At 34.6% G+C, this 27,652-nt stretch overlaps 1 protein-coding gene across 2 annotated transcripts; it reads right to left on the bottom strand.

The window, feature by feature from the left end:
• Positions 1 to 7,804: 7,804 nt before the first annotated feature.
• Positions 7,805 to 26,710, bottom strand: LOC114261217 (Calcium-binding EF-hand family protein). 2 transcript variants are annotated; one of them, XR_014350948.1, is made up of 5 exons: positions 25,800 to 26,684; positions 25,456 to 25,502; positions 8,663 to 8,838; positions 8,408 to 8,569; positions 7,805 to 8,055 (listed from the first exon to the last, which is right to left on the bottom strand). XR_014350948.1 is itself a non-coding variant. In XM_028201452.2 (5 exons), exons 1-5 carry the CDS (start codon positions 26,137 to 26,139, stop codon positions 7,951 to 7,953), a joined length of 687 nt encoding a protein of 228 aa, XP_028057253.1. In that variant the 5' UTR covers positions 26,140 to 26,710; the 3' UTR covers positions 7,805 to 7,950. The 2 variants fall into 2 exon arrangements, 1 of the variants encoding a protein (XP_028057253.1); XM_028201452.2 differs by having other exon boundaries at positions 8,551 to 8,569; positions 25,800 to 26,710.
• Positions 26,711 to 27,652: the final 942 nt, after the last annotated feature.

The raw sequence follows: 27,652 nt of genomic DNA on the forward strand, positions 1-27,652 counted from the left end.
ATTACGTACCGGGTCATCACATTCAAATTGCTTTAACAAGTATGAAACTGTCAGCAATTTTTTAACAGATTCAAACTAGTTTGTAACAGATCTATTCAGTTTGAAGTTGTATTTGTCCAGTTTGAATTTGCACCTGTTCAATTCAAATAATCTACCCATTCGGGTTTGTCAAGTTGCTTATAAATAGAGACCCAATTCTAGCAATTTTGGACATCCTGAAATCCAGAAAAATTCATTTGCTCTTCCAGTCTTTGCTCTCTTTTGTGTTGTTCTTCATACTAGTTTTTTTAGGAAAAATTCAGAGAGTATAGAACACAGGTTTTGTTTGCCGTACAAATTTTTTAGAGTGCTACTATAATTTGTGAAGATCATTGTATTTTGGGTGATAGACGTCATTTATCCGTAAACACCGAAGCAAGGCGAATCTGTCTTAAGGAGAGAGTGTTACACACTCAACTTGACCGTTTTTATTACTTATTCATTTCGATAAAATAAATTTTGTAAGTAATTTATTTTTATTTGTTTGATTTGTTTCAAGTTATTTATTTTACACAGAACATTGTTCCAACAACCTTAAGATAGATTCGAATTATTCTGTTTATACAGAATTTTGCGTTAGTTTCCTTTTTTCTTTCTTCTTCTTACATAAATTATTTTTTGTGGTTTTACAAAATAATATTCTGGTTGGAAATACAAATAGTAGTAATATACTGTTTGACAAATAGTAGTAATATACTGTTTATTTTCTTTGATAACTAGTAGTAATATACTGGTAGTCATTAACAATTCAGAATATTTATTTGTAAGTTGGTCAGAAATTAATTTTGGTTTTTAGAAATTATTTCTAAATTTTCATTAATTAAAATCCTATTTCAGTATTTTATTTTTTTATTTTTTTTGAAGTGCTACAGAAATTTAATTTTCTGTGTGGAATTAATTTGTTTAAATAAAATTTTATTTTATTTTCAAATTAATTGGAAATAAAAGTTACAATTCTTTTTTTTTTATTTTTACAGAATTTAATTATGTGATTTTGGATTAATTTTCTATGTAGCATAAAATTCTAATTATAATTTTATTTTATAATTTAGAATTCATGGCTATTGAAACTGATGCTCAAACAAGTACTGGTATGGTGGCTGCTACTATGCCAACCCCCTCTCCTATTGTGACTGTGCCAGTCAATTAGGGTGAAAAGCTAGAGAAGTTCTTAGGAACTGATTTTAGAAGATGGCAGAGAAAATGTTATTCTATCTTACTACTCTCAACCTGACACATTTTCTCCATGAGGATGCTCCTACTCTGAAAGAGGATGAAACCGACCGACAAGTGGTAGCTGCTGTCGATGCCTGGAAACATGCTAATTTCCTTTACCGGAACTACATCTTAAACAGACTTGACAACAAATTATGCAGCATCTACAGTTCTATCAAGATGGCAAAGGAACTTTGGGAGTCTTTGGAGAAAACATACAAGACAGAAGATGCTGACTTGAAGAAATTCATAGTAGGCAAATTTCTGGACTTTGTGATGGTTGATTCTAAGACCATGATTAGCCAAGTTCAAGATCTCCAACTCATTCCGCATGACATTCATGCAAAAGGCATGTCTCTCAGTGAATCCTTCCAAGTTGATGCCTTAATTGAGAAATTACCACAAGACTTGAAGGAATTCAAGAACTATCTCAAACACAAGCGCAAAGAAATGTCTTTAGAGGAATTGATTGTACGTTTGAGGATTAAAGAGGACAACCGCAAATCAGAGAAGCGAGCTGGTAAGCATCCAATGGAGCCTAAGGCAAATGTGGTGGAACATGCTCCAAAAGCAAAGAAACGGAAGTTTTTTGAAGAAAGCTCTTTACAAGGCTTTAAAGGAGGGGAAACTAAGAAGTACAAGTTTAATGGCAAATGTTATATCTGTGACAAAGAGGGACATCGAGCCAAATATTACCGTAGCAAACGCAAAGGCAAAGGAAGATCAAGCAAAAATCCTGCTCAAGCCAATATGACCGAAGTGGACAAAATTTCCAATGGTATAGATGACATAAATCTTTCTACACTTGTTTCCGAGGCAAACCTTATCGGAAATCCTAAAGAATAGTGGGTGGACACTGGTGCTACTCGCCACATCTGTGACGACAAAAAGATGTTCACATCTTATTCTATAGTGGACAACGGTGAACAACTTCTCATGGGCAACTCCTCGAATTCTAAAGTTAAAGGACAAGGAAAAATTATTCTAAAAATGACATATGGAAAGGAACTCACTCTCAACAATGCGCTGCATGTACCAGACATTCGCAAGAATCTAGTATCTAGATCTCTGTTGAGTAAAAATGGGTTTAGGCTAGTGTTTGAGAGTGATAAATTTATACTTACTAAGAATGTGATGTATGTAGGAAAAGGTTACCTGTCTGATGGCCTTTTCAAGATTAATGTAATGGCTGTTTTACCCTCTGTTATTAATAAAAAAAAATACATCTTCTTCTTACTTGCTTAAGTCTTCAAATTTATGGCATGGTAGACTTGGACATGTTAATTATAAATCTTTGCGTAGATTAATTAATATGGAATATTTACCTAAATTTGACGTTGATTTAAATCATAAATGTGAAATTTGTATTAAGACAAAATTATCTAAAACTCTTTTTCAACCACTTGAATTAATTCATAGTGACATTTGTGATTTTAAATCAATTAAACTAGAGGTAAGAAAAAATATTTTAACACTTTCATAGATGACTATACAAGATATAGTTATGTTTATTTAATTCAAACCAAGGATGAAACTTTGGAAACTTTCATTCAATACAAGAATAAAGTTGAAAATCAATTTGGTAAGAAAATTAAAAAACTTAGAAGTGATAGAGGTGGTGAATATGAATCACCTTTTGGTGAGTTTTGTAAAGAACATGGAATAATTCATCAAACCACCGCTCCTTACTCACCTTAGCAAAATGGAATTGCTAAAAGGAAAAATAGGACTTTAAAATAAATGATGAATGCCATGTTAATAAGTTCAAGATTATCTCAGAACTTGTGGGGGGAAGCAATACTTTCTGCTAATTATATACTTAATAAAGTACCCCGAAAAAAAGTGAATCAAACACCTTATGAAATGTGGCATGGGAGAGTACCATCTTACAAATACTTAAAAGTGTAGGAGTGTTTGGCTAAAGTGGCTATTCCTAGCACTAAAAAGACTAAGATAAGTCTTAAAACCATTGATTGCATTTTCATTGGTTATGCTAAGAATAGTAATACATATCGGTTTTTGATTCATAAGTCAAAACATTCCAAAATGCATGTAAATACTATTATTGAATCTCGAAATGCATCTTTCTTTGAACATTTATTTTCGAATAAAGCTGGACAAGAGACTAATACCAATAAAAGATCTTATGATGCTATTGCTAGTCATGATCAAGAACAAGATCAAGAACATGAGCAAGAAATAGATCAAAATGAGGAAGAGGAACCTAGGCGTAGTAAACGTGCTAGAACCTCAAAATCTTTTGGTTCAGATTTTCTAACATTTTTGTTAAAATATGAGTCTTTAACTTTTAAAGAGGCTATGTCCAATCCTGAAGCTCCTTTATGGAAAGAGGCTGTAAACAGCGAAGTTAAATCCATCTTGCAAAATCACACTTAGGAATTGGTGGATTTACCAGCGGGGTGTAAATCTCTTGGATATAAGTGGATTTTCAAAAGAAAAATGAAAGCGGATGGATCAATTGACAAATACAAGGCAAGACTTGTGATCAAAGGTTTAGACAAAAAGAAGGTCCTGATTACTTTGACACATACTCACCGGTTACTAAAATAACATCCATTAAAATGCTAATTGCCATTGCATCTTTGTACAATCTAAAAATTCATCAAATGGATGTGAAAATCGCTTTCTTAAATGGTGAGTTAGATGAAGAAATTTACATAGAACAACCAGAAGGATTTTATGTTCCAAGAAAAGAAAAGAAAGTGTGTAAATTGGTTAAATCATTATATGGTTTAAAACAAGCGTCAAAGTAATGGTATGAGAAATTTGACAAGGCAATGACATCAAATGGATTCAAAATTAATGAATGTGACAAATGTGTTTATATTAAACACAAACAACAGTTATGTTATAGTATGTATTTATGTGGATGATATGCTCATCATAGGTAGTAATAATGACATGATTAAAAATACCAAGAAAATGTTGAATAAACATTTTGACATGAAAGACATGTGGATTGCTGATGTAATACTTGGTATGAAAATTACCAAAACTTCATAAGGTTATGCTTTGTCACAATCACATTACATTGAGAAAATACTTGACAAATTTAGCAAAGATAATGATCATCTTGCTAGAACACCTATGGATGTTAATTTGTTTCTTTCTAAGAAAGAGCAGGAAAGTATTTCTCAATTAAAGTATGCCCAAATTATTGGAAGCTTAATGTACTTGATGAACTGCACTCGCTCAGATATAACTTATGCAGTAAGTAAATTAAGTAGATATACGAGTATTCCAGGAGTAGAACACTGGAAAGCAATTATAAGGGTTCTTAGATATCTCCGATTTACTCGTAATATTGGGCTGAATTATACTAGATATCCAGCAGTACTTGAAAGATATTGTGATGCAAACTAGATATCGGATACTAGAGACTCAAAATCCACCAGTAGGTATGTCTTTACTCTTAGTGGTGCGGCTGTATTTTGAAAATCTTCCAAACAGACTTGCATTGCTAGGTCTACTATGAAATCAAAATTCATAGCTTTAGATAAAGATGGGGAAGAAGCAGAATGGCTTTGCCACTTCCTTGAAGATATTCTAATGTGGCCAAAACCAGTGCCTGCTATATGCATACATTGTGATAGTCAATCAGCAATAAGTAGAGCATAGAGTCATATGTATAACAGTAAGTCACAACACATTCGTTGTCGACGTAACACTGTGAGACAACTACTCTCTAATAGAATTATTTCCATTGTATATGTGAAGTCTAAAGACAATATAACGGATCCACAAACCAAAGGGTTAGCAAGAGAGTTAATTGAGAATTCATCGAGGGGAATGGGACTTAAGCCTATTAAATAAAGAGTTACCACAATGGCAACCCAACCTAGTTGACTGGAGATCCCAAGATCTAGGTTCAAATGGACAATTGAATTGTGTATGACTTATAATGATCACTGGGGAGTCAAACTCTTACCCATTTCTATGATGAAATAGTGATGTCTGCAGCGTTTTAGGTTAGATAAATACTTTTAATGATTCTTATATCTAGGAATACCTAGTGGAGTATGGCAGGATACTCTTCATAAGAATCACCTATATGAGTGTGAACTGAGCCGGTTCTATGAGATTTGTGAAGGACTATAATTCTCTAAGAGCACTCATGAAAGACCAGGTTGTTTAGGGCTAAAATGAACACAATAGTGAGAACTAAATTGTGTCTGGTAATATACTGTGTGAGTTCTATTGTCTTAGTTTATACAAATGGCTGAACAATTCAAGATATTATATTCACTGGTTATCTAGTAAATCCAATAGTGTCTCACAAGGGAAGGTTCAAAGCCAAGAACTACCTATCCTTTGCAGAATATTTTCAATTTTTGTACTCTCTGTAATTAGATCATGTTGTTGCATTTTCTCTCCGTCAAATTCCATTCATATAGGGGATTATTGGAATTTATGGTTTTTATAGGCTTATTTTGGGCCAAATTTGAGCACAATCCACACATCTTTTGAGGTGGGTCCAAGAGACAATGTGTTCCTTGCCGCGTGGCGAGTCACACAGTGAAGACGGTGTGTCAAAACCATTTATGAGTAAATGAAAAGTTGACATCATTTTCGGGTTAGTGGAATGGACAGTTCAAGAAGTAAAATTTGGGTTTCCTTGAAATGGTTATCCCACATTGGAAACTTAAGAGAATTTATGTGTATATATAAGTTCTAGGTGGCAACACTTGGGTTGGGCCCCAAGGGACACCCCAAGTTTGTAGAAGGGATGAGTTATGGACAATGTGAACCTTAGCCCAAACCACCACACACACGCGCCCCCGTCATCGCCGACCGACCGAGCTAGGCGCAAGTGTGGGTCGGATCGGTTCTAACTTTAATTTTTTGGAAAAAATTTATTTGAATTTTTCCAAAATTCTTGCGGGAAAAATTTATAAATTTTGCACCAATTTGAATTCAAATTTTTGCTCCCTAACAGTGTGTCTTTTTCAGCAGATTCAAAACAGTTTTTCCAAACTGTTTCAACTGAACTGCACCGGACAGGTTCAAACTGCTTTAACAGATATGAAACTGCCAATTTTTTAACCGATTCAAATTGGTTTGTAACAGATCTGTTCAATTTGAAGTTGTATCTGTCCAATTTGAATTTGCACCTGTTCAATTCAAATAATCTATCTGTTCGGGTTTGTCAAGTTGCCTATAAATAGAGACCCAATTTTAGCAGTTTTGGACATCCTGAAATCCAGAAAAATTCATTTGCTCTTCCCGTTTTTGCTCTCTTTTGCATTGTTCTTCATACTAGTTTTTTTAGGGAAAAATTCAAAGAGTATAGAACACAGGTTTTGTTCGCCGTACAAGTTGTTTAGAGTGCTACTACAATTTGTGAAGATCATTGTATCTTGGGAGATAGACGCCATTTATCTGTAAGTACCGAAGCGGGGCAAATCTGTCTTAAGGACAGAGTGTCACACACTCGACTTGGTCGTTTTTATTACTTATTCATTTCGGTAAAATAAATTCTAGAAGTAATTTATTTTTATTTGTTTGATTTGTTTCAAGTTATTTATTTTACATAGAAAATTGTTCTAACAGTTGAGAGCAGCTACCCTTATTGTGAAGGATGCTGAAAGGGTTAATTTGTTCTTTAACTTGACTGGAGAAGACAAAATGGAATGGGTATGTTTGTTGTTGGCTAGGTATGTTTAGAAGGGTGTGTTTGTTGTAGGCTAGTGAAAGATATCTATCTATATATTATAATATTTAATTTAGCTATTCCTCTTGAGGCACATGTGTAGTGCCTATTTTGCTTAGTAATTAGGAGATTTAGACATATTTTGACAAGCTAACTGGTATACATCCCCCACAAATGACTTTTGTGCTTAATTTTGTTGTAATTGTTGGGGTTATAAGTAATATATATAAAATATGATGTATGGTGACAAGCATGATGCTTAATATATTAAGTTGTCTATTGTAAAAGAAATTTATCATTTGCTTAAAATGAATGATAGTTATTTTTAATTATAATGACTTGGATTATTTTATAAGAATGATGATGCGCGATAAATGAGTGAATGAAGATGTTATTTTTCTGATTCAATGATGATTATTTTCGTAAGATAGAATTTTTTAGAATGACTATTAGTTTTTTTTTTTTTTTTTTTTGGTAAAATTATTGAATTTAATTTTTTTTTTTTTTATCATTATCAAGTGGACATTAATATAATATATTTATTTTTTTTAGAAAAATTATTGAATTTAATATGAATCTTTAATTTGTTCAAATAATAAACTGAATAATCTGGTTTTGATGAACATAAGGGCAATATGGATATTTAAAATATATTATGAGGGCAATCTTGAAAATTACTTGTTTATATCTCACAATATATTTTGTAAAACAAACATGGATAATATATATCCAATCTTATATATCAAGTCAACAAACGTGATTTTGACAAATATATCATCCAATACATATATCATATTCATTATATATTCTTATTAAATCTCATATCATATTATATCTTCTATTGTATATCCAGTGAAACAAACAGGACCTAAAAATAAATGCACACAAAGGAGTAAATATCATAAATGGTCAAAAAACAACAAAAGTTCATGTCCTATATACAAATTCTTGCTTGAATCACACAAATGCCAAGTACAAACCAAACCATTACTACACTATGAATTTTACTGATATTTCACAAAGTTTTAAGACACGAGGAATGGGATGATCATAGACATAAACGTGTCATACGTTAGCATTGCTGAACCAGTATAACGCGGATCCTTCTCCTTGAACTTTTCAGTCAAACCCTGAAAGTGCATCAACATTTGCAGATAGATCAGATACAGATTCATTTTTTCGTGGGAAAAAAAATTTCTAATGTACTATAATCTTACGAAAAACATAAGTATCAACCAGTAAAATACATTTCAAAAATGAATGCATCTTTGCCATGGGAACATATCTTTGTAATTTGCTTGCAAATCACCCTGTTTGGTGCAGTTTATGGAGTTGTTTATAGCTTCTTTTTATTTTAAAAATATGTGCTAGGGTGCCTGGTGCAATTTCTACTTGCACCTTATGAAATAGAAATAGTATATATAAGCTAGAAGAAAATGGAAAGAAGTGAAATCAGTGCTTTTAACTTTTGCTTTTGCTTACTAATTATCAACTTTTCATTTGCAAGAAGCTGTACCAAACAGGCCCATCAAATTTCACTGTCCTTTCAAACAAGTAACAAAAGGACACGGACTTCTATAGAGGTAAATGGAAGAATTCAAGATTGATAGGAATTTGTTGCTCACCTTCACAATCATTCCACACCTGTATATCCAACAAAACACATTATTAAGTATATGGGGGCGTTAAAAGTCCTAACATAATGGTAAGTGATGTATTTCAGGAAAGAAGCCTTACTCGACAAAACTGTCAAAATTCAGCTCGACCTTCCGGCCACTTCCACCATCGTATCTTGAAATCAGGACTTGAAGAACAGAAGGTGGAATTGCATATCCAAGACTGTATAGAGCATCCCTTAGTTCCGTTGCATCAATTTTCCCACTTCGATCTCTATCAAATCTTTCAAAAATAGCCTACAGTAACAGGAACACAAATTCAACTTCACGTGCACTAATAAAATTCTTATTTGAATCATATATTCTCACAAAGTATGATCCTCAAAACAGTAACCAATTGGTGAAAGGCAACTCTTTGGACATAACCTGAACCGAGAGCTTACCATGTATATTGTGGGACATCATTTTTCTTAGATAAATACATCAGCGTCATTTTTTTATTTACCCAACAGAAATACTTTAGTAGCTCAACATATTCTTATTTATTGCAAGATGTTTTGTAAAATTTGACAAGTATGCTACACATAATTTGCTTACTCTCTTGGTGTAATTTATTAGAGAGCTACCATGTTTGCCAAATGAGGTGCTCATCAAAGATGCATCATGTACTTTATGCCAACAAAGTAGAAGAGCCAGAGAAAGGGAACACGGATTCAGCAAACACACAGCAGCAAATAATCTGTTTTATATGTATAGAATTGAAATGAGTTAGAATTTGGAAAATTTACCTACAAATCTTATATGGGAGAATATTGATCCATTTAATCCTAAGAGTTTTATTATGAACTAATTAGTCCTTTTTGTTTTGGAAAGTTGAATTTATTTGATTTGATGTCATTTGAGTTTAAGTGAATGTCCTTTTGTGATTCGTTTTTTTCAATTTTTTTATTTGTTTTCGGGATGGAAATGGAAAGATGAGGTGTGAAAGATTCTTTTTAGAAAGATTGGTGGCTGAAGTGTTAGTTGTTGAGTGTGGAGTTTGGGAATTTGGGATGATTTGATATTTTGTTATAATTGAGTAGATATATGTGAGAGAAAAAGTGATTGAAAAGGAGAAAGGAAAGAGAAAAAGTAATTGATTAATGTGTAGGAGAGAGAAACTGAATTTGGAAAAATTTTGAGAAAAATCACAAACCAAACAAAATTTTCAAAAATTTTCTCCAAAATCTTTTTCCCAAAGCCAAACCAAACAAGGCCTATATTTCTATTAATGTGATTTTCTGGTGTTACATTGGAGTGTTATAGAGTGCTACGTCTAAAAAAAGTACACGAAAGAGTTTGTGTATTACATTGATTGAAGTGTTACGTTTGGGAAAAATACACTGAGAAGTTTTTTTGGAATGTTACGTTGTTACATTTGATAAAAGGAGTTTTTTAGTGTGTTACATTCAAGTATTTTTTGGAATGTTACGTTATTACGTTTGATAAAAGTACACTAAAGAGTTTTTTAGTGTATTACATTAGAGTGTTAGATTTGGGAAAAACACACTAAGGAGTTTTTGTGTGTTACATTGATTGAAGTGTGATGTTTGGGAAAAACACACTAAGGAATTTTTTGGAATGTTACGTTGTTATGTTTGAAAAAAGTTCAATATGTTACATTGGAGTGTTATGTTCTTGGAGTGTTGCATTAAAGTGTTACATTTCGAAAAAATACACTAAAGAGTTTTTGTAAAGAGTTTTGGTAATTTCAACATTATGAAAAAATCCATATTTCTCCCTCAACACATAACGCACGCACGTTTATGCTTAGCTCTTTATGTAATTCACACTAGAAAATGACCTTTGGGTCTATAAGAAAAAAGGGAGAACCAAATAATTCATAAGATTACTATTTAGGATTTATTGATGCTTCACCCTTAAAATTTTTAATAAACTATAAAACTCAAAATTTAGAAGCCATGAAGTATTCATTTCAGTTTCCAATAAGTATTTTTAAGATTTCATTCTTGTTTTACAAAAGCTTCTACTAAGATTCCTATTGGGTTTACCATTCAATTTTTGATCATTTCACCGCTTCCCGTTTCCTCTGTATTTTTTGGGTACATTCCCCACTTCTGTTTCCCTTATTGCTTCCAGCTTCCACTTATCTTTTACAGTTTTAGGCATGTCCATGAAGTGTTGATAACGAGTTTCAGAATTATCATTACTATGGACAAGGCTGCCAGAGGTTGGATAGTAAGGAATACTGGGAAAAACTTAGAACTTGGATGACGCTGAACATTGGCCAAGGCATAGGCTGTTTTCTTGGAGGGATCGTGTAAGCAAGCTAGGAAATGGAACTTCTTGGGAGAATCAGAATAAATATTATTAAAAAAAAAAAAAAAGAATAGAGAATCACAATAAATAAATAAATAAATTCAAAAAAAAACCTAGTTTGTGGGGCATTTGGTGGCTGATGTTAAATAGTCACGTCATTTCAGAAGAGCAAAGTTGGCATGGAGGATTCGGGGGCTGAAAGTAGGCAGTCGGTGTGCAGAATGCGAAGGATGTAGAGGCTATATTGTCACCAATCTCTAAAAAATATGACTGATCTCCAAAGGATGCACCAGACACCTGGTCATCGTCTTCTTTCATATTCTTGCATTATGAGTACTATAATCCTATTGACTTTGTTTCCAGTCAATGTCCTAGTTCTTGTTGACATTCATATTGCTACCATTCATTTGAATATTACTCAGGGAACTGTAATTAGATTCTTGTAAGCATCTTCAAAGGAGGCATGAATGGAGATCTTCATTGTTTAGGTCCATGTTCACTGTTTGATCATATTCTCTACTTTGAATCCTTTCTCTCATTGTTTCTTAAATCTTACACTTTCTCGGTGGTAAATAGCTTAAAACCCTACTTGGGATCAGCTAAAAAAAGATGCTTTTTGATTAAATAAACCAAAAACAAAAGCATGCTTGAGTCAGAAGCCAAAAAGTCAACTTTTACACCAACAAAAATAAAAAATAAAAAAACTAATTTTTAGCAATTCCCATCGGTTTTTTAGATGCTAAAAGAATGAAAAAAACACTAAAAAAGTCAATGCCAAACTCCACCTAAGTCCTCCATTGAGGCGAACAAGAACACCAAAAGAAACCCTTCACCATTCCAGTGATTGGCCAACCAATTTTGAGACACATACTCAAAGATTCCAGAATCGAACTGTTAATTTTTCTTGGTACAAAGCATAGAACAGTTAATACGTATCAGTTTAGGGGTGGACATCAGCCCATCCACCCACCAAGTCTAGCCTTATTTTTTTCCGAGCTTTAAATTGGTATTTTGGCTTTCAAGGCTGAGTTGGGCTAGTTTTTTAAGCCTGTTTATTTTCAGGTTTGGCTTGCAATTGGAGTTTCTAGCCCAACCCGACCTGCTAATAAAATATTAGGCGAATTACAATATTATACAGACCATGTAGTTTACCTCGGGTCAATTTGGTCTCTATAGTTCTAATTGTAACAATTTTATCCTTTAAGTTCGCATTTTGTGTCTAATTGGTTCAAGAAATTATGCCCTTTAGGATTTTTGACAGAAAATGGTCACGTGCCCATTTTACCCTTTAAGTTTGCATTTTGCGTCTAATTGGTTCAAGTGATTATGCCTGTTAGGATTTTTGACAGAAAATGGTCACGTGCCCATTTTGCATGGACAAAATGAAAAAATGAACCAAATTAATTACATAGTTTGCAGTTTCTGTCAATTTAGTCTCAATATTTTCATTTTGTAACAAATTTATCCTTTAATTTTGCTATTTGTGTTTAATTAGTCCATATTAAAAAATGACTGAGAATTTTTGACATAATATTAGCACATGCAACCCCATGGCACTCTAGAGAGGTATAACAGAGATAGTGAGAACACCCATGAAATTTAGGTTGTGTTTGGATCAAGAATTTATGAAGGGATTTATGAAGGACAAGGAAAATGATTATGGAAACTAGGCAATAAATTAAGCTTCTCCACTTCATTATCTTCTTATCTTTTTCTTTACATTTTTCTTTCTCCATAAATCCCTTCAGAAATATATATGATCCAAACTTGTGTTACCAAAAAACACTAACACCCTAACAAATTACATGTCAGTATGCATGTTCCGAAACATGGCACATTTCTATTCCAAAACGGTAAATTTAGTGATCTGAAGCGATCCCAAAAGTTTTTTCCAATATATTTCCTTCGTAGGAAAAAACAAATATAATGAACTAAAATCTAACGTGAGTTAAGTTTTAGCAAAACAAAATATAAAAAATTGGTCATAATACTTGTAGAAATGTTTTAATATATATATAAAATAAAAAATAAAGACCTTACATTTTATTGAATGCCTAATAATTAAAAGAAAATTACTCTAGAAGTACCTAAAATTCTTAAGTAAAATATATACAAGTCTACCCCTATCATACCATATTTTAGAACATGCGGCATACCACATTCCCGTTCCATGTACCAGAACGATTTACGTTCTTGGTAACATAGATCCAAACACAACTTTAAAGAAAGATATTGAGAGAGAGAGAGAGAGAGAGAGAGAGAGAGAGAGAGAGAGAGAGAGATGGGAGCATAATTGTGTGGGTATTGTCATTGTAAAGCAAGAAAGAAAAGGCAAATGGGTGGGAGTAAGAAGAAATGCTAGGAAAAGGAGAGGAAGAAATGAGAGAAAGAGAGGTGGTTGTGGTATGGTAATCACTTGGAGTAAAAGAAAGAGGTTAGTCATCGTGGATGAGAAATGTATTGATTTCTCTACCCATGATGCATGTGCAAAATTTTTATCAAAAGTTTTCACAATCATTTTCAATAGAACCAATTAAACACAAATTACAAAATGGATAAACTACACCCAAGGTTGTTAAAATCCGGATCCTACGTGAGATCGTTGGAAGGAGCTTGTGGATCGAATCGTAGAATCAGATCGTAAGATTCTCCTTTCAATGTAAAATAAAATAAGAATTTATCGATAATGATAATATATGTTACGCAATATTAAAAAGATTAAAGAAAAAAATGATAAATTTCGATATAATGCATTTTTTAAGTTAAAATAAATTAGAAAAGACGTTTGAAAAAAGAGTTTATAGCCAATTTTTTCTTCTTTTTTTTTTTTATATATATACACACACATATATATACATATATAAGAAATAAATAATAACAAAAAAAATGTATAAGATTGGGATCTATGAAGCATGGGTACTTCGAAAAACATACCGTACCCGTACTGGATACTTACCGGCGCATAGTACCTCGTATGATACTTTTGCATACATACCAGGTACACAAAACACATACCCAAGTTTTTTCTTCTTAATTTTTTGGCATACCAAGACATACCTAGTATATACCCAAGCCGTACCGTACCTCAGTTGAAATAATATTTTCTTCTACTACAGAGATAAAAATCTTTCCACTAGAATTCTTTTTTATTTTTTGTTTTATACTTAGCATGATTTTTAAATTAAACTATGGTTTATAAGTTATTTAATATATTTACATTTAATTTTGATTTATACCTTTACTTTTGACATTAAATGTTAATTGTAGGTTGAACCTTAATAAATTAAACCATTTAATTAATTTTTATATTACTTTAAATTAAAAATAAATATTTTTTTACAAGCGTACCAAGCTGTATCCGTATCTTTTTTTTTTTTTAATTTTACCGTATCAACGTATTCGTATCGTACCAATACCAGTAGTACTCGTGCCCGAACCCGTGCTTCATAGATTGGGATCGTAATGGAATCGGGATTGTATGCGATTCTACACAATTTTATGAAGAAGATCATAGTCACTTTAAGATTCTACTAAATTTAAGATCCAAGTGTGATTTAAATCGTTTGGCCTAACTAAAGTCGTAGAATTGTAAGATCCTACAATCCGGATCGGGATTCTAATAACCCCGACTACACCTATGGTCTCTAAAGTATGCGTTCTCTATCATTTTGATCTTTCATATTTTTTGTCAATTTCATCTTCACTCATAGTCCAAAAGTAAGTTTTTTTTCAGTTGATTTGATGTCCAAAAAGGCAAAATAGGGTAAATTACATTTTACCCATTTTATGTTTAGCCACTTTTCCACTTTGGCCCTTAATGTTTCAAGTTTTTCTCAGTTTACTCTAAAAGGTAACTCCTAGTAAAAATTAGACAGAAAATACCACGACAATTGTCACAAAACAAAAAATATATATATTATTATATTGAGATTTGAGTTTGTGTAAGCAGTATGAATTATACATAATAAAATATTTTTATGTCACGTGACTGTCAATGTGTCATTTTCTGTCTAATTTTTAACATAAGTTAGCTTTAAGAGTAAACTGAAAAAAAATTGACACATAAAGGGGGCAAAGTGTAATTTACCAAAAAAAAAATTTATAAAGTGACCAAACGTGGTTGGATGTTTTTTAATCCCTTTTTTTTTATTTTTAAAAAAAATTCATGTTTACTTTTTTAGGTTAAAATATATATATATGGACTAGGTAGGGGACCTAAGAATTGAATTTTTATTAGGACTAAGCGCGAGATGACCAACCTCATACGTACATACGACTACAAACGAGTCGAGCCAAGTTTTAGTATATCTGAGTTTGTTTATTAAGATTTTAACAAGTTTGAGTTTGAGTTCGAGTTCGAGTTCAATAAAAATTTAATGAACTAAGCTCGAACCGAATTGGCTTAGGCTTAACCTGAGGTAGAACCTGTTCACGAGCCTTAACGAACCGAAGAAATTGTGAATATATACTTGAGTATGAGACTAAAGTTATAATTGAAATTTTGATTATACAATTTTTATAAACATATTAAAGGAAAAATCAATATTTTACCAAAATAATAATATCTACCACCACAAGTATTGTCTATAGTTAGTTATTCTTTACATATAAATAAATTCAACTATTATTTACATTTATATTTTTTAAATATGTAAATAACATATTTATTCTATGTTTTATACATATTTGTTAGAATATTTATTTTTGTTCTTTTGTTCTCTTGTTAATATTTACTTGAGGGTACGATGGTCATATTGCTATGATGTAAAGTTGAGGCACTATGATTATTCAATATATATATAATTTCTCTTTCTTCTTCTTCTTCCTCCTAAATCCCAACCCTTAATTCCTTCAATTTACATTGTAACTTGGTATCAAAGCAATCTATTCTTCATCAGAAAGGTTTCTATAGACTCCGGAGATCAATCTGAGGTGACCGAGACATGCTGATGTCATCAACCGTACGATGACGTAAGCACTATACGGACGGGCCCTTCACCCCTAGACTCGAAATTGGCTCTTGAGATTTATGGTGATTTTTGTGAAATTTTTTCATCATCCTTGATGTGAGTTTTCGATTTTTGAAATTATTTCATGTTTTTAGGGACTGTTTTTCAAATCTGCTCTTGGGACTGCTTTTTGCTTTTTTTTCTCTACCCTAGGAGCCGAAAATACTAACCCTAGGGGTCATTGATCTTAATTTGTAGTTTTGTTACTGTTGGGTTGATGTTTTGTACGATTATTGCCTATTTCTGGTCCAGCAGCACTGTTTTCTTCATTTCTACCTATTGAAAGTTCCTATGTAAGGGCTGAAATCCTTCTAGCAAGGGATATTTGTTCTCTATTTATTGATTTCTGCTGTTGAGTTGGTGTGTTGGTCTAATTTGGGTCCAAATTTGGTTGGCAGACCTGTGTTCTCCTCACTCTTGCCTATTTTTGCTGTGGATTTTTGTTTTTTGAGCTAGTGTTGTGTCTATATTGGTGATTGTTGGTGCTAGTTGTTGTGGGTATTGGTTATTTGCAAGTATTTTTCCCCTTTCATACTCGTGTTGAGAATTTTGTGTGATTGATCATTATGGTTAAGATTGAGGCTAAGGCTATAACTATAGATAAGGACGATGACATGCCTAAATCTATCACTACCAAGAAATTGAATGGTGTCAATTATTTGGCTTGGGCCCACGCTATCAAAATTTTCTTACATGGTAAGAAGAAGTCCCACTTCATTAGCGAACTCCCTCCTCCTACTGATGATATAGCTTATGATGATTGGTGTAGTGAGGATTCCTATGTTATGGATTGGATTTGGCATAGTCTGGAACCACATGTAGCTATTACCGTGAAATTTTGTGATACCTCTAAGGACATTTGGGGCTCCTTTGCTGAGTCTTTTTCATATCAAAGTAATGTCTCTCGGGTCTATGAGTTATATGAACAGATTTTTGCTATGCGTCAATTTGGCCGGTCTCTCCCTGATTATTATATAAGTCTCAAGATTTTGTGGGATCAATTACTTCAGCATTGACCTTTCACTACTGATGTGAACAAGCAGAGGCAACATTGGGAGAAGTTTATGATGGCTTCTTTACTTTCTGACTTAGATCCTGAGTTGCAAGGGTTCAAGGATCAGATTCTTGCCAGTGAGACTCTACCTTCTGCTACCAATGCCTATTCTAGGCTACTACGCTCTTCACTAGGACAAGCACAATTCACTTCTAGGTCCTCTACTTCATCATCTTCTGTATTGGTTTCTATTATTGGTGATCATGGGTCTACTCGCGGGGGTTTTCATGGTTCATCTGGTTCCCAAGGCTCTTATTCTGGTTCATGGGGCTCTCGTGAAGGTTGTTCTTGTAGTAGTGGCTCACGTGGTGGTTTCCGTGGTGGAGGTAGTAGTGGACCTAGTTCTCGTACACGTGGTGATCGCAAGTGTACTCATTGTGGTTCCCAAGGTCATACTGAACCTTGGTGTTGGCAAAAGTATGACAAACCTGATCATGTCCATTAGGTTATGGATGTCCCATCCTCGAAGTCTTCCTTATTGTCCACTGGCTCGGACGCTTCTCTAGTTAATTCTCATGAGACACTCACTACTCAAATTAGTGAGCTTACTGCTCTTGTCCAATCTCTCCGGCCTAGTCTACCTTCATCCTCTATTGCTACCATGGCTAGTTCAGGTAATATTGCATGTGTGGCTAAGTCCCCTCAGCCTTGGCTCCTAGACTCTGGGTGCTAGTTCCATGTCTCATGTAATTCCTCTCTTTTTGATACTCTTAGACCTATTAATCATACCATTATACTTGCTGATGGATCTTCTCGACTTGTCTGTGGTCAAGGTCCTCTTCATCCCACTCCATCCCTTTCCTTACCTTCAGGTCTTTATGTTCCTAAATTTTCATTTAGTTTGCTTTCTGTTAGCCAATTGACTCAAGCTCATTGTTCTCCTACTTCATGTGTTTTGCAGGACCTCCAGACTAAGAGGATGATTGGTTCGGGGCATGAAAAGGATGGCTCATACTTTTTGGACACTGACACCTCTCCTCATCCTCCATCTACTGTGTTGAGTGCTAGTGTATCTCCTCTTCAGTGGCATTTTCGTTTGGGTCATCCCTCCTTAGCCAAGCGCAAGTTGGCTGTTCCGGATTTGAGTCATGTTTCTTAGATTGAGTGTGAAGCCTGTCAATTTGGGAAGCATCACCGTAGTTCTTTTCCTCGTCGTAGTGTTAGTCGTGTGTCTGAGTCGTTTGCTCTTGTCCATACAGATATTTGGGGTCCTTCTAGAACTACCACTGTTAATGGGTTCTTTTATTTTGTTATTTTTGTGGATGATTACTCTTGGATGACTTGGCTGTTTTTAATGAAACAAAGATCTGATTTGCCTTCCATCATCTCTAAGTTTTACAATGAAATCTTTACACCGGCCTTGTTTGGGAAGTTGGCTATTTTAGTAGGCTATGTTAGTTTTTAGCTATTTTAGTAGGCTAAAATTTTTGTGTTTGGGAAGATTGTTGGATTTTTTTTAGTTTGATGTGATATTTGTGAGAAAAAAAGTGAAATAATTATGGGTTTGATATAACATTTTGTCTTATTAGCTATTTTAGCCTATTTTGTCTATTTGTGAATTTTAACCTAAAATAGGCTGAAATAGCACTTGCCAAACAAGGCCTCAATTTAGCAAACGTATTAAGATATTTCAGTCTGATAATGCCTTAGAATATGTGCAATCTATTGTAACTACTTTTGTGATACTCATGGTATTATCCATCACACTAGTTGTTCTCATACATCCCCTCAAAATGGTATTGTAGAGCGGAAACACAGCCATTTGTTAGATGTTGCTCGCACATTGATGTTTAATATGCATGTCCCTAAATAGTATTGGGGCGATGCAGTTCTCACTACTTGTTTGCTTATCAATCACATGCCCTCTAGTGTTGTACATACATCTCCCTATTCTCGGTTATATCCCACATCTTCTTTTCCCTTGCTTCCTCGCATTTTTGGTTGTGTGGCCTTTGTCCATGTTCTTGACCCTGGTTTGGATAAGTTATCTCCTCGAGCACGCAAGTGTGTGTTCTTTGGCTATTCTCACACTCAGAAAGGGTATCAGTGTTATCATCTTGAGTCACGTCGCTACTTTGTTAGTGCTAATGTTACTTTTTTTTAGTCTGCTCCGTTTTTTTCTTCCTCTGGGCAACAGTTATCTATTGATCTTCTCTCTTCTCATGAGGAGGAGCCAACCTCTCTCACTCCTACTCTTCCCTCTTATGCTCTTTCCACATCCACTCCTATATCCTCTCCATCTCCTCTCGCTTCTACCCCTCCTTTGCAGGTTTATCAAAGGTCTCAAGCTCGTTGCATTGTGTCTTATGGCCCGACCAGTTCATCTCCTTCGTCTGAGGCCCCTGTTCCACCTACTAATATGCCATCTAATGACCTTCCTATTGCACTCCGCAAAGGTAAATGAACTTGCACTCAACATCCTATTGCTCATTTCGTTTCTTATGATTGCCTCTCCTGGTCTTCACTCTTTTGCTAGTACCTTGTCTAGTATTTCCATTCCGTGCACCTATCAGCAGGCTATGTCTATCTCTGGTTGGAAGTATGCCATGGATAAGAAAATGCATGCTCTTCATCGGAATCAAACGTGGGAACTTACCCCTCTACCGTCTGGCAAATCTATTGTGGGTTGTCGTTGGATTTATATTGTTAAGTATTTTCTTGATGGAACTATTTAGCGACTTAAGGCTCACCTGGTAGCTAAAGGCTATGCCCAGACCTATGGTGTTGATTACTTGGAGACCTTCTCTCCTGTGGCTTGTCATAACTCTGTTTGGATTCTTCTCTCTGTTGTAGTTAATCAATCTTGGCCTTTATATCAACTGGATATCAAGAATGCCTTTCTTCATGGTGATCTCCAAGAGGAGGTCTATATGGATCAGCCCCCTAGCTATATTGTTCCCGGCCAAGAGCATCTTGTTTGCCGATTGCGAAAGGCCTTGTATGGTCTTAAGCAGTCCCCTCGTGCTTGGTTTGATCGCTTCAATGCTGTTGTGCTTGCCTATGGATTTCACCGTTCCACCTTTGATCACTCTGTTTTTATTCGCCACTCGTCTACTAGAGGATTGTTCTTATTGTCTATGTGGATGACATCATCATTTCAGGAAGTGACTCTAATGGTGTAACGATCCAGAACTTTTCCCTCCGCTCGAGCGGGGGAGTTGACGCTCGAGCGGACTTGTGAGACTCCCAGTACTTTTGCAGTCTGTCCAGACGGCCGCTCGAGCGTAGAATTGTTGCTTCCAGTATCTCGCCTGTTTATAGGTGGGCCGCTCGAGCATGAAAAGCGATGCTCGAGCGTGGAAAGTGAGATTGCCTTTGACATTATTTTTTTAGTGTATTTGGAATCTCCTTGTCTTATTTTGGGACATTGATCGAAGTGGTAACATAATGGTAAAGTAAGAGTGAACCAAGAATTTAATTCGAGTAATTTTTTCTACGCACAGCCATCACTCTTTTACCTTTTTCTTTTTCCACACTTTAAATTTGGGTGTGAGGCTAGAACCATTGAAAAGCTTGTTTCTGGGGCTTCAATTTGGACACAAGAACGACCTATAACGGGGTCCGGATGAAAGAGTTATACCCGTTTGAAGTTTTCATATCTGTGCTGGAAACAGGTACGCTTGAGCGTGAAAAGCAACGCTCGAGCGGACTGCGCGAATTCAGCAAGTTTAAAGGCACTTTTCTAGACCATTCTTCACACCTTCGTCTTCTCTCTTCATCCCTCTCACCCTTAGTCCGAAAACCCTAGAGGTTTTGGCCCAAATACCTCCCATTCCCTAAAGTTTTGGCCAAGATCTCTTACCAAAAAGTGAAGAGGCTTGAAGATCTTACCTTTCTACTGATTGGAATTCAGATTTGCGAAGGATTTTTCTAAAAGCATTGCTCTTTTGCTTGATTCGTGAGGTGGGGGTCCTAGTTCTTCTTCAATACTTGCATTAATAGATAGATTTGTGATATTTTGATTATATAAATACAAAATCTACATTTTTAAGCATATAGTGTTACATCATGAAATTTGGGGGTATAAGGTTTAAAGTGTTGAGGCTCAATTGTTGGGTTAAGATGGTAGATTATGAACCTTAGGTGTATGATCAAAGGGAAATTTGGAATAAAAAGTGGTGGTGTGAGAAGTTTTAATTTTTCTTGGAAATCTTAATTTTTCTTGAAAACCTTAAGTTGATTCATGATGATAATTAATGATTTTGCCTAAATTGAAAGTAGAATCATGAAATTGAAAGGTTGAATTATATATAACAAGTTTAATTGAATTTTGGAAATATTTGAAAATTATGTTAAAAATTAGCGAATGAACCTTTGTTATGGGCATTGTAAATCATGCTACAACATGAAATGAAGTTGGAGGAAAAGATGTGTTAATGATATGGATAACATAAACTTGGTTATGGAATGTTGAAATGGGATTCAAGAATTTATCTTGAATTATGTTGAATTGCAAATAGTGTTGTTGAATTAAGTTGTGTTGACTTATGTTGAATTAAGTTGTGTTGAATAATGTTGAATTGAATTGTGTTGAACTATGATGAATTGTGTTTGAATCATGTTGAGTTGTGTTGGGTGTGTTGAGTTTGGGTTGGGTTGAGTTGGGTGGTGTTGTGTTGGTACCCGCGCAGAGAGTTGAAAAATGATTTTTCAGAGCCCACGACCGTCCGTATAATAGCCAACAAATGTGGGAGATGGTTTTAAAAAGTTGAAAAATGGATTTTTGGAGAAATATGGCTTTTGGAAAAAAATGGCTTTTGAGAAAATGATTTTTGGGAGTTCACTTTCCGCCGAATAGTAGCCAGCGAAAGATGGAAAGTGTTATGAATTGGGTGCCCGCTATCCCGCCGTAGTAAGTCGGCAAAAGATGGATTGTGTTGAGATATGTGTTGAGAAGTATGTTGAGTTGATGATGTTATTTGTGACTTGTGATGAATTTGTGAAATTGCAAATTGATATGTAATTTGGTATAAAGAGAATTAAACAAGTTAAGAATAAATTATATTGTGACCCGATTTCTATGTATATTATGAATTATGTAGGGTCAACCACAAGGGCAAACCAGGCATCTGAACACTGTGAGTAATACTTTAGTAAAGATATATTCATATATGCTATGTTTAAATACTACTCATGTGTAAGTTTTCTGGATTTGTGAATTCAAATTATGAATGAGCATTCTATTCGTCTAATTGTGCTAGACCCTGTAATGAATTTGAATAGTATGAAATCATTTGATTACATTGACCAAAGGTCGTTCTAAGTTAATATGAAATGGGCCTAAAGGCTGTTCTGTACACTTGACAAAGGACATGTTCGATAAGAAATGGGCCCAAGATTGTCTAATATGAGCGTCAAGGACACGAAATGGGCCTAAGGCCATCTTAATACGAATGCGATCATGATCACGAGTATAATTATGCGCACAGATATGAATATGGAAATAATGGACCTTAGGTCGTTCAGTATAATTATGCGCATAGATATGAATATGGAAATAATAGACCTGAGGTCGTTTAGTATACATATGCGCATAGATATGAATATGGAAATGATGGACCTAAGGTCGTTTAGTATACATATGCGCATAGATATGAATATGAAAATGATGGAGCTAAAGTCATCTAGTATACATATGCGCATAGATATGAATATGGAAATGATGGACCTGAGGTCATTCAGTATAAATATGCGCATAGATATGAACATGGAAATGATGAACCTGAGGTCATTCTGTATTATGATTGGGCCCGAGGCCGTTCTGTAATATTATTAGACAAGTATTTTGGACCTGAGATCGTTCTGTATGAATGAGAACTTGGACCCGAGGTTGTTTTACCCCTCTAATACACCTTGAACATGATGGAATGAACTTGAAGCTATTCTGATTTGGATTTACATGTATTATGCATAATTATGAATTACTTAATTAAGATCTCGTTCATATATCCTCTTTACTTTGGAATTATTTACTGGGCGTTAGCTCACTCTTTATTTATATATATGTAGGTGTAGGTGAGCAATTGGAGGATCAACATTAGAGTTTGCCCAGGAGTCTGCCTCTTTGTCAAGCCACCCAAGAGTGCCTCTATGTAGAGGCTTTGTTCTGTTTGTTTTGTCAAGCTTGGGATAATCTTTGTACTTGGTTAGAAGTCCTTCACGTAGTGTGTGAGATATGATACAAAATGTCTTCGTACATGTATATATGAAAGTGTGTTAAGAATGTTTTAACTACTACAGTTGATCATGTACGCACAGCTCGATGGACATCATCATTTTTGTTTTGCTTCCGTTTCAGACCCCGATAAAATTAAATAATTCTGAAATTTTGTCTTTGTGGTCGTAGGTAATCTACAAATTACTGGCCAGTTACGACATTAAACCTATAGGGGCGGCTTTGGATTGTGACAAATGGTATTGCTGATTTGAAGCAGTTGTTTCTTTCTCAACGAAAGTATGTTCTTGATCTTCTTACTAAGACTGGCCTCTTAAGCACTCGCCCCAATGATACTCCCATGGATTCTAGTGTCAAGCTTGATGGTGATACTGGAGACTTATTTCCCGATATTGGTCGTCATCGTCGGTTGGTTGGGAAGTTAATATATCTTACTGTCACTCGTCCACATATTGCCTATGTCGTGGGTGTGATCAGTCAGTTTATGCATGCTCCCCGCCAACCTATTTTGTGGCTGTGTGTCGTATCTTACAATACTTGAAGCGTGCTCCGAATCGGGGTTTGTTCTATCGCCCATCTTCCTCTTTGTCTATCACTGGCTTCAGTGATACTAATTGGGCTGGTAATAAGACTGATTGTCGTTCCACCTCGGGCTATTATACTTTTGTTGGTAGTAATCTTGTTACTTGGCGTAGCAAGAAACAGACTGTTGTTGCTCGTTCTAGTGTCGAGACTGAGTATTGTGCCATGGCCCATACTGCTTCTGAGATGCTTTGGGTTCAGTCTCTTCTCTAAGATTTTAGCTTTTCTGTTCGCACTCCTATGAGCATGTCTTGTGACAATCAAGCTGCTATTTTCATTGTCAATAATCCTGTGTTTCATGAACGCACCAAACATATCGAAGTTAATTGCCATTTTATTCGTAATCTTTTACTCCGCAAACAACTTGTGACTCCTTATGTTCATTCTGCCGATCGATTGGATGATATTCTAACCAAGCCTTTGGCTCGGCCTTCGTTTCATCGTTTATCCATCAAGCTGGGCATGTTCGATCTCTATGCTCCAGCTTGAGGGAGAGTGTTAGAATACTTATTTTTGTTCTTTTGTTCTTTTGTTAATATTTACTTAAGTTGAGGGTACAATGGTCATATTGCTATGTTAGGGTTTGTACATATATTTGACTGATGTAAAATTGAGTCACTATGATTATTCAATATATATAAAATTTCTCTTTCTTCTTTTTCTTCTTCCTCTTAAATCTCAACCTTAAATTCCTTCATTTTACATTCTAACTATATTTTTACGTTAGATATAAAAAATATATTTATTCTATTATTTAAATAAATATTAAACGAGCCCAACTAACGAGCCAAATTTTAGTATGTTTGGACTTATTTATTAAAATTTTAACAAGCTTGAAGTTCAAACTTGAATGCAATAAAAATTTAACGAATCAAGTTCAAACAAGCCCTTGCCAAACCGAGCTCAAACTTATTTGCAAATGATTCTGTTCATTTCAAACCCTAAAGCATTAAATTCACGAGTTTTATATAGAATTTTGAAAAGACAGTGCTAGTTATGAATTTAGAAATAAAATAAATATTACTCCAAGGCCATGTTTGTTTGGGCGGACTGGATTAGATTAGATCAGTATTCCCATGACTAATAATCCTAGGACTACAAATCCTTTTGAATTGTATATCCTATCCTATATTTAGATTGAGTTAGGATTGTACGGGGAGATTAACAAAATATTATGCAATCTGATATTTGTTTAAGGGGATTAGAAAGGATAGGACATGACAAGACATGGAACATCCAATATATTGACCATAATACCTCTATTATGGTCATTTGATAAGTTAGTACAGACTTTGAGTTAGTCTCCCAATTTATATCACACCCCCTATGTAGGATTGAATAGTCCATCATATGTACGATACCATATACAAATGGATTGTTAGTTTGCACTTCAATTTTTTAATCAAATATCGGATTAATAATTTTATTAGATTATTAGTCCAATCTCAAGCACATATCCGCCCAAACAAATATGGCCCAAGAGTATTGAATAATGAATAATTTCCAGTGAAACATGTTTGCTCCCATGTGAAGTGCAATAATGCAGCTTTTAATTTTTACACTTCTGTGACATGTGATGAACCATTTTTAACATTTAAATTGTTAATAAAAGTGGTAAATTTAAAATAATCAAAAATCAATGTTATAGCACTAAAAAATAAAATTTCAAAAATCAGCATGAAAGGTTTTTGACATGAGAATTAAAAATTACGAATAATCTTCCTATTTCCAATTTAACTCAACAAAGAACAAGAAATAAAATATTAAATACTAACCCGCCATTGACCAAGACAGCTCCACAATGCAGCAAACTCTTTAGGCCCTGTAAATTAGGTCAAAAAAGTAGCCTACATCATTGCAAAGAACGCCACATATGTTTGACCAAAATTAATTTAAGGGTGTTTGGTTGGCTAGAAAATAACACAATGTTTGTGAACACCAAATCTGAATCTACAGACATGTGTCTGTTTGTGAACATTCAAATTTCAATAACAAAAATAACGAATCCATTCCAGAAATTAAAATTAACTAATTTGAGGCCTGTTTGGCTGTCTAGAAAATACAAATCAAAATCAGAGAAAACAAAGCAGGGAAGGAAGGAATGAATCGAAAAACTGACCAATTCGGAGAGAGTCGTTAGGGTTCTTGAAGAGGAACATGAGCAAGCGGATAGTCCGAAGGCTGAACCTCTGGTAACCCGAAGAGAGAGCCTGTTGGAGCTCCGACTCGTCTATGAACCCGCTCCGATCCTTGTCGACCATCTGGAAGCTCCGAATGACCTCCGGGTGAGTCCCGGGTGGGAAACCAGAGTGGCCGTGTGACCCGTAACTGGATTGGGCGCCGTAGTAGTAGTTGGGAGGAGGATATGGTTGGTGTTGCTGGGGCGACCCGTGAGAGTCGGGCACTGGCGGTGCCGATGGGGCGTACCCGCCGGTGTAGGATCCGGAGTGGTATGCCATTGATGGGGGAAGTGTTTGGTTGCAGAGAAAATAATAATGATAATACAAGGAAAGTGATGATTTCTCTTTATCTGGACAAGAAATTCGTATAATAATGGTGTGCCCAGTAAGCGGTTCACGATTTAAAAATTTGATGAGAGAGAGAGAGAGAGAGAGGTGGGGGAATCCTGTAAGGCCACAGCTTCTCTCCTGTTCAAATCAAATCGGAAGGTGATATTGGACTCAACATGGAGCTCATATTAATAATTTAAATTGATCAATGTATAGAACTCGTTGATTATTTTATATCTAAAAAAAAAATATATTAATCAAATTTCGATATTTCATCAAATAACATTTGTGTTAATTGTAAAAATAATTTTAAGAATATAAATATAATATAATTAAATAATTATCAATATCTAATTAACATAAACTTTTACAAAAATAAAATATTTAATAAACCCTACCTATTAAACAATTTAAATTATCAATTCAGATGATGTGATGGGCTCACATAAACCTAACAAATTTGGTATGGGATACCCAGCTGGAGAGGCCTCTCCCATGTTGTAATAATTCCACACTAGATACGGCCGTCGCCTGAAATGAGATTGTCCCATATAATGATTGCATATAGGGGCCCTGTTTAAAGTAATTTTTTGGCAAGTCAAAAATGCTAATGATTTAAATTCAACAATTAAAACTAAAAATTCGTATATTATTTTAAATTTTTTTTCAGTTAAAATACAAATAAAAATGTATTAAAATATTGAAAAATATGTTGAGAAATTCGTTTTTAGGAGGTGTATGATGTTAGGTTAAAGAATTATTTTGTTTTGGTTGTAAAGAATTAATTAATGAAATTATTTAGTGAAAAAATAATTGTTTTGAAACATAATTTTTGTCATTTTTATCCATTATTCTGAACCACTACCGATCTATAACAACTCCTATTTTGCTTTAGTCATATTCATGAAAATTTATTTGATTTTAGTTTGATAAGCTTGCATCTTGTAAACTTTAACATGTCTTATTTTGTGTTGTTGTGTTTTGTCTAAGGTTCATACTCTGTTCCTTGCTTTGTGTGTTGAACCTAGGCCATCTATCTTTGCTACCTCATACCTAGGTTACACCTTTGAACCTCTTACACCTAGGCCGTTGTGCATCAACGCCTAGGATCATCTTGGAACCATCTTGGTTGACCTTTACCTTCACCCTTGCACCTTGGCCGAGATGTGCATTATCTAAGCCGAGTTGAGCATCGCCTAGGTTGAGATGTGCATCACCTAGGCATCTGAGATCTTTGATCCTTGCAGCCTTGTTGTGCACCTTAGCCAATACCTAGCAATCTTGTTCGTTAACTTATACAACCCAGTGTCACGACCCAAATCCGCCTCTATAGGTTTAACGTCGTAACTGGCCAGTAATCTTGGGATTACCGAAGGCCTCTGACCTGAAAATCATATAAATAGAGGAGCTGCGAAAGCAAATATACAAAATACAACATCCATTGAGTTGTGCAAACATATAT

Source organism: Camellia sinensis, chromosome 14, assembly GCF_055761805.1.
Source record: "Camellia sinensis isolate YWXY chromosome 14, ASM5576180v1, whole genome shotgun sequence".
NCBI classification, from domain to species: Eukaryota; Viridiplantae; Streptophyta; class Magnoliopsida; order Ericales; family Theaceae; genus Camellia; species Camellia sinensis.

Coding starts and splice junctions, on each gene's coding strand:
- LOC114261217 (XM_028201452.2), bottom strand. CDS start 26,139: ATGGCATACCACTCCGGATCCTACACCGGCGGGTACGCCCCATCGGCA. Junction 25,503..25,799: donor TAACGACTCTCTCCGAATTG/GTCAGTTTTTCG, acceptor CCTAATTTACAG/GGCCTAAAGAGTTTGCTGCA. Junction 8,839..25,455: donor GCTGTCTTGGTCAATGGCGG/GTTAGTATTTAA, acceptor CTGTTACTGTAG/GCTATTTTTGAAAGATTTGA.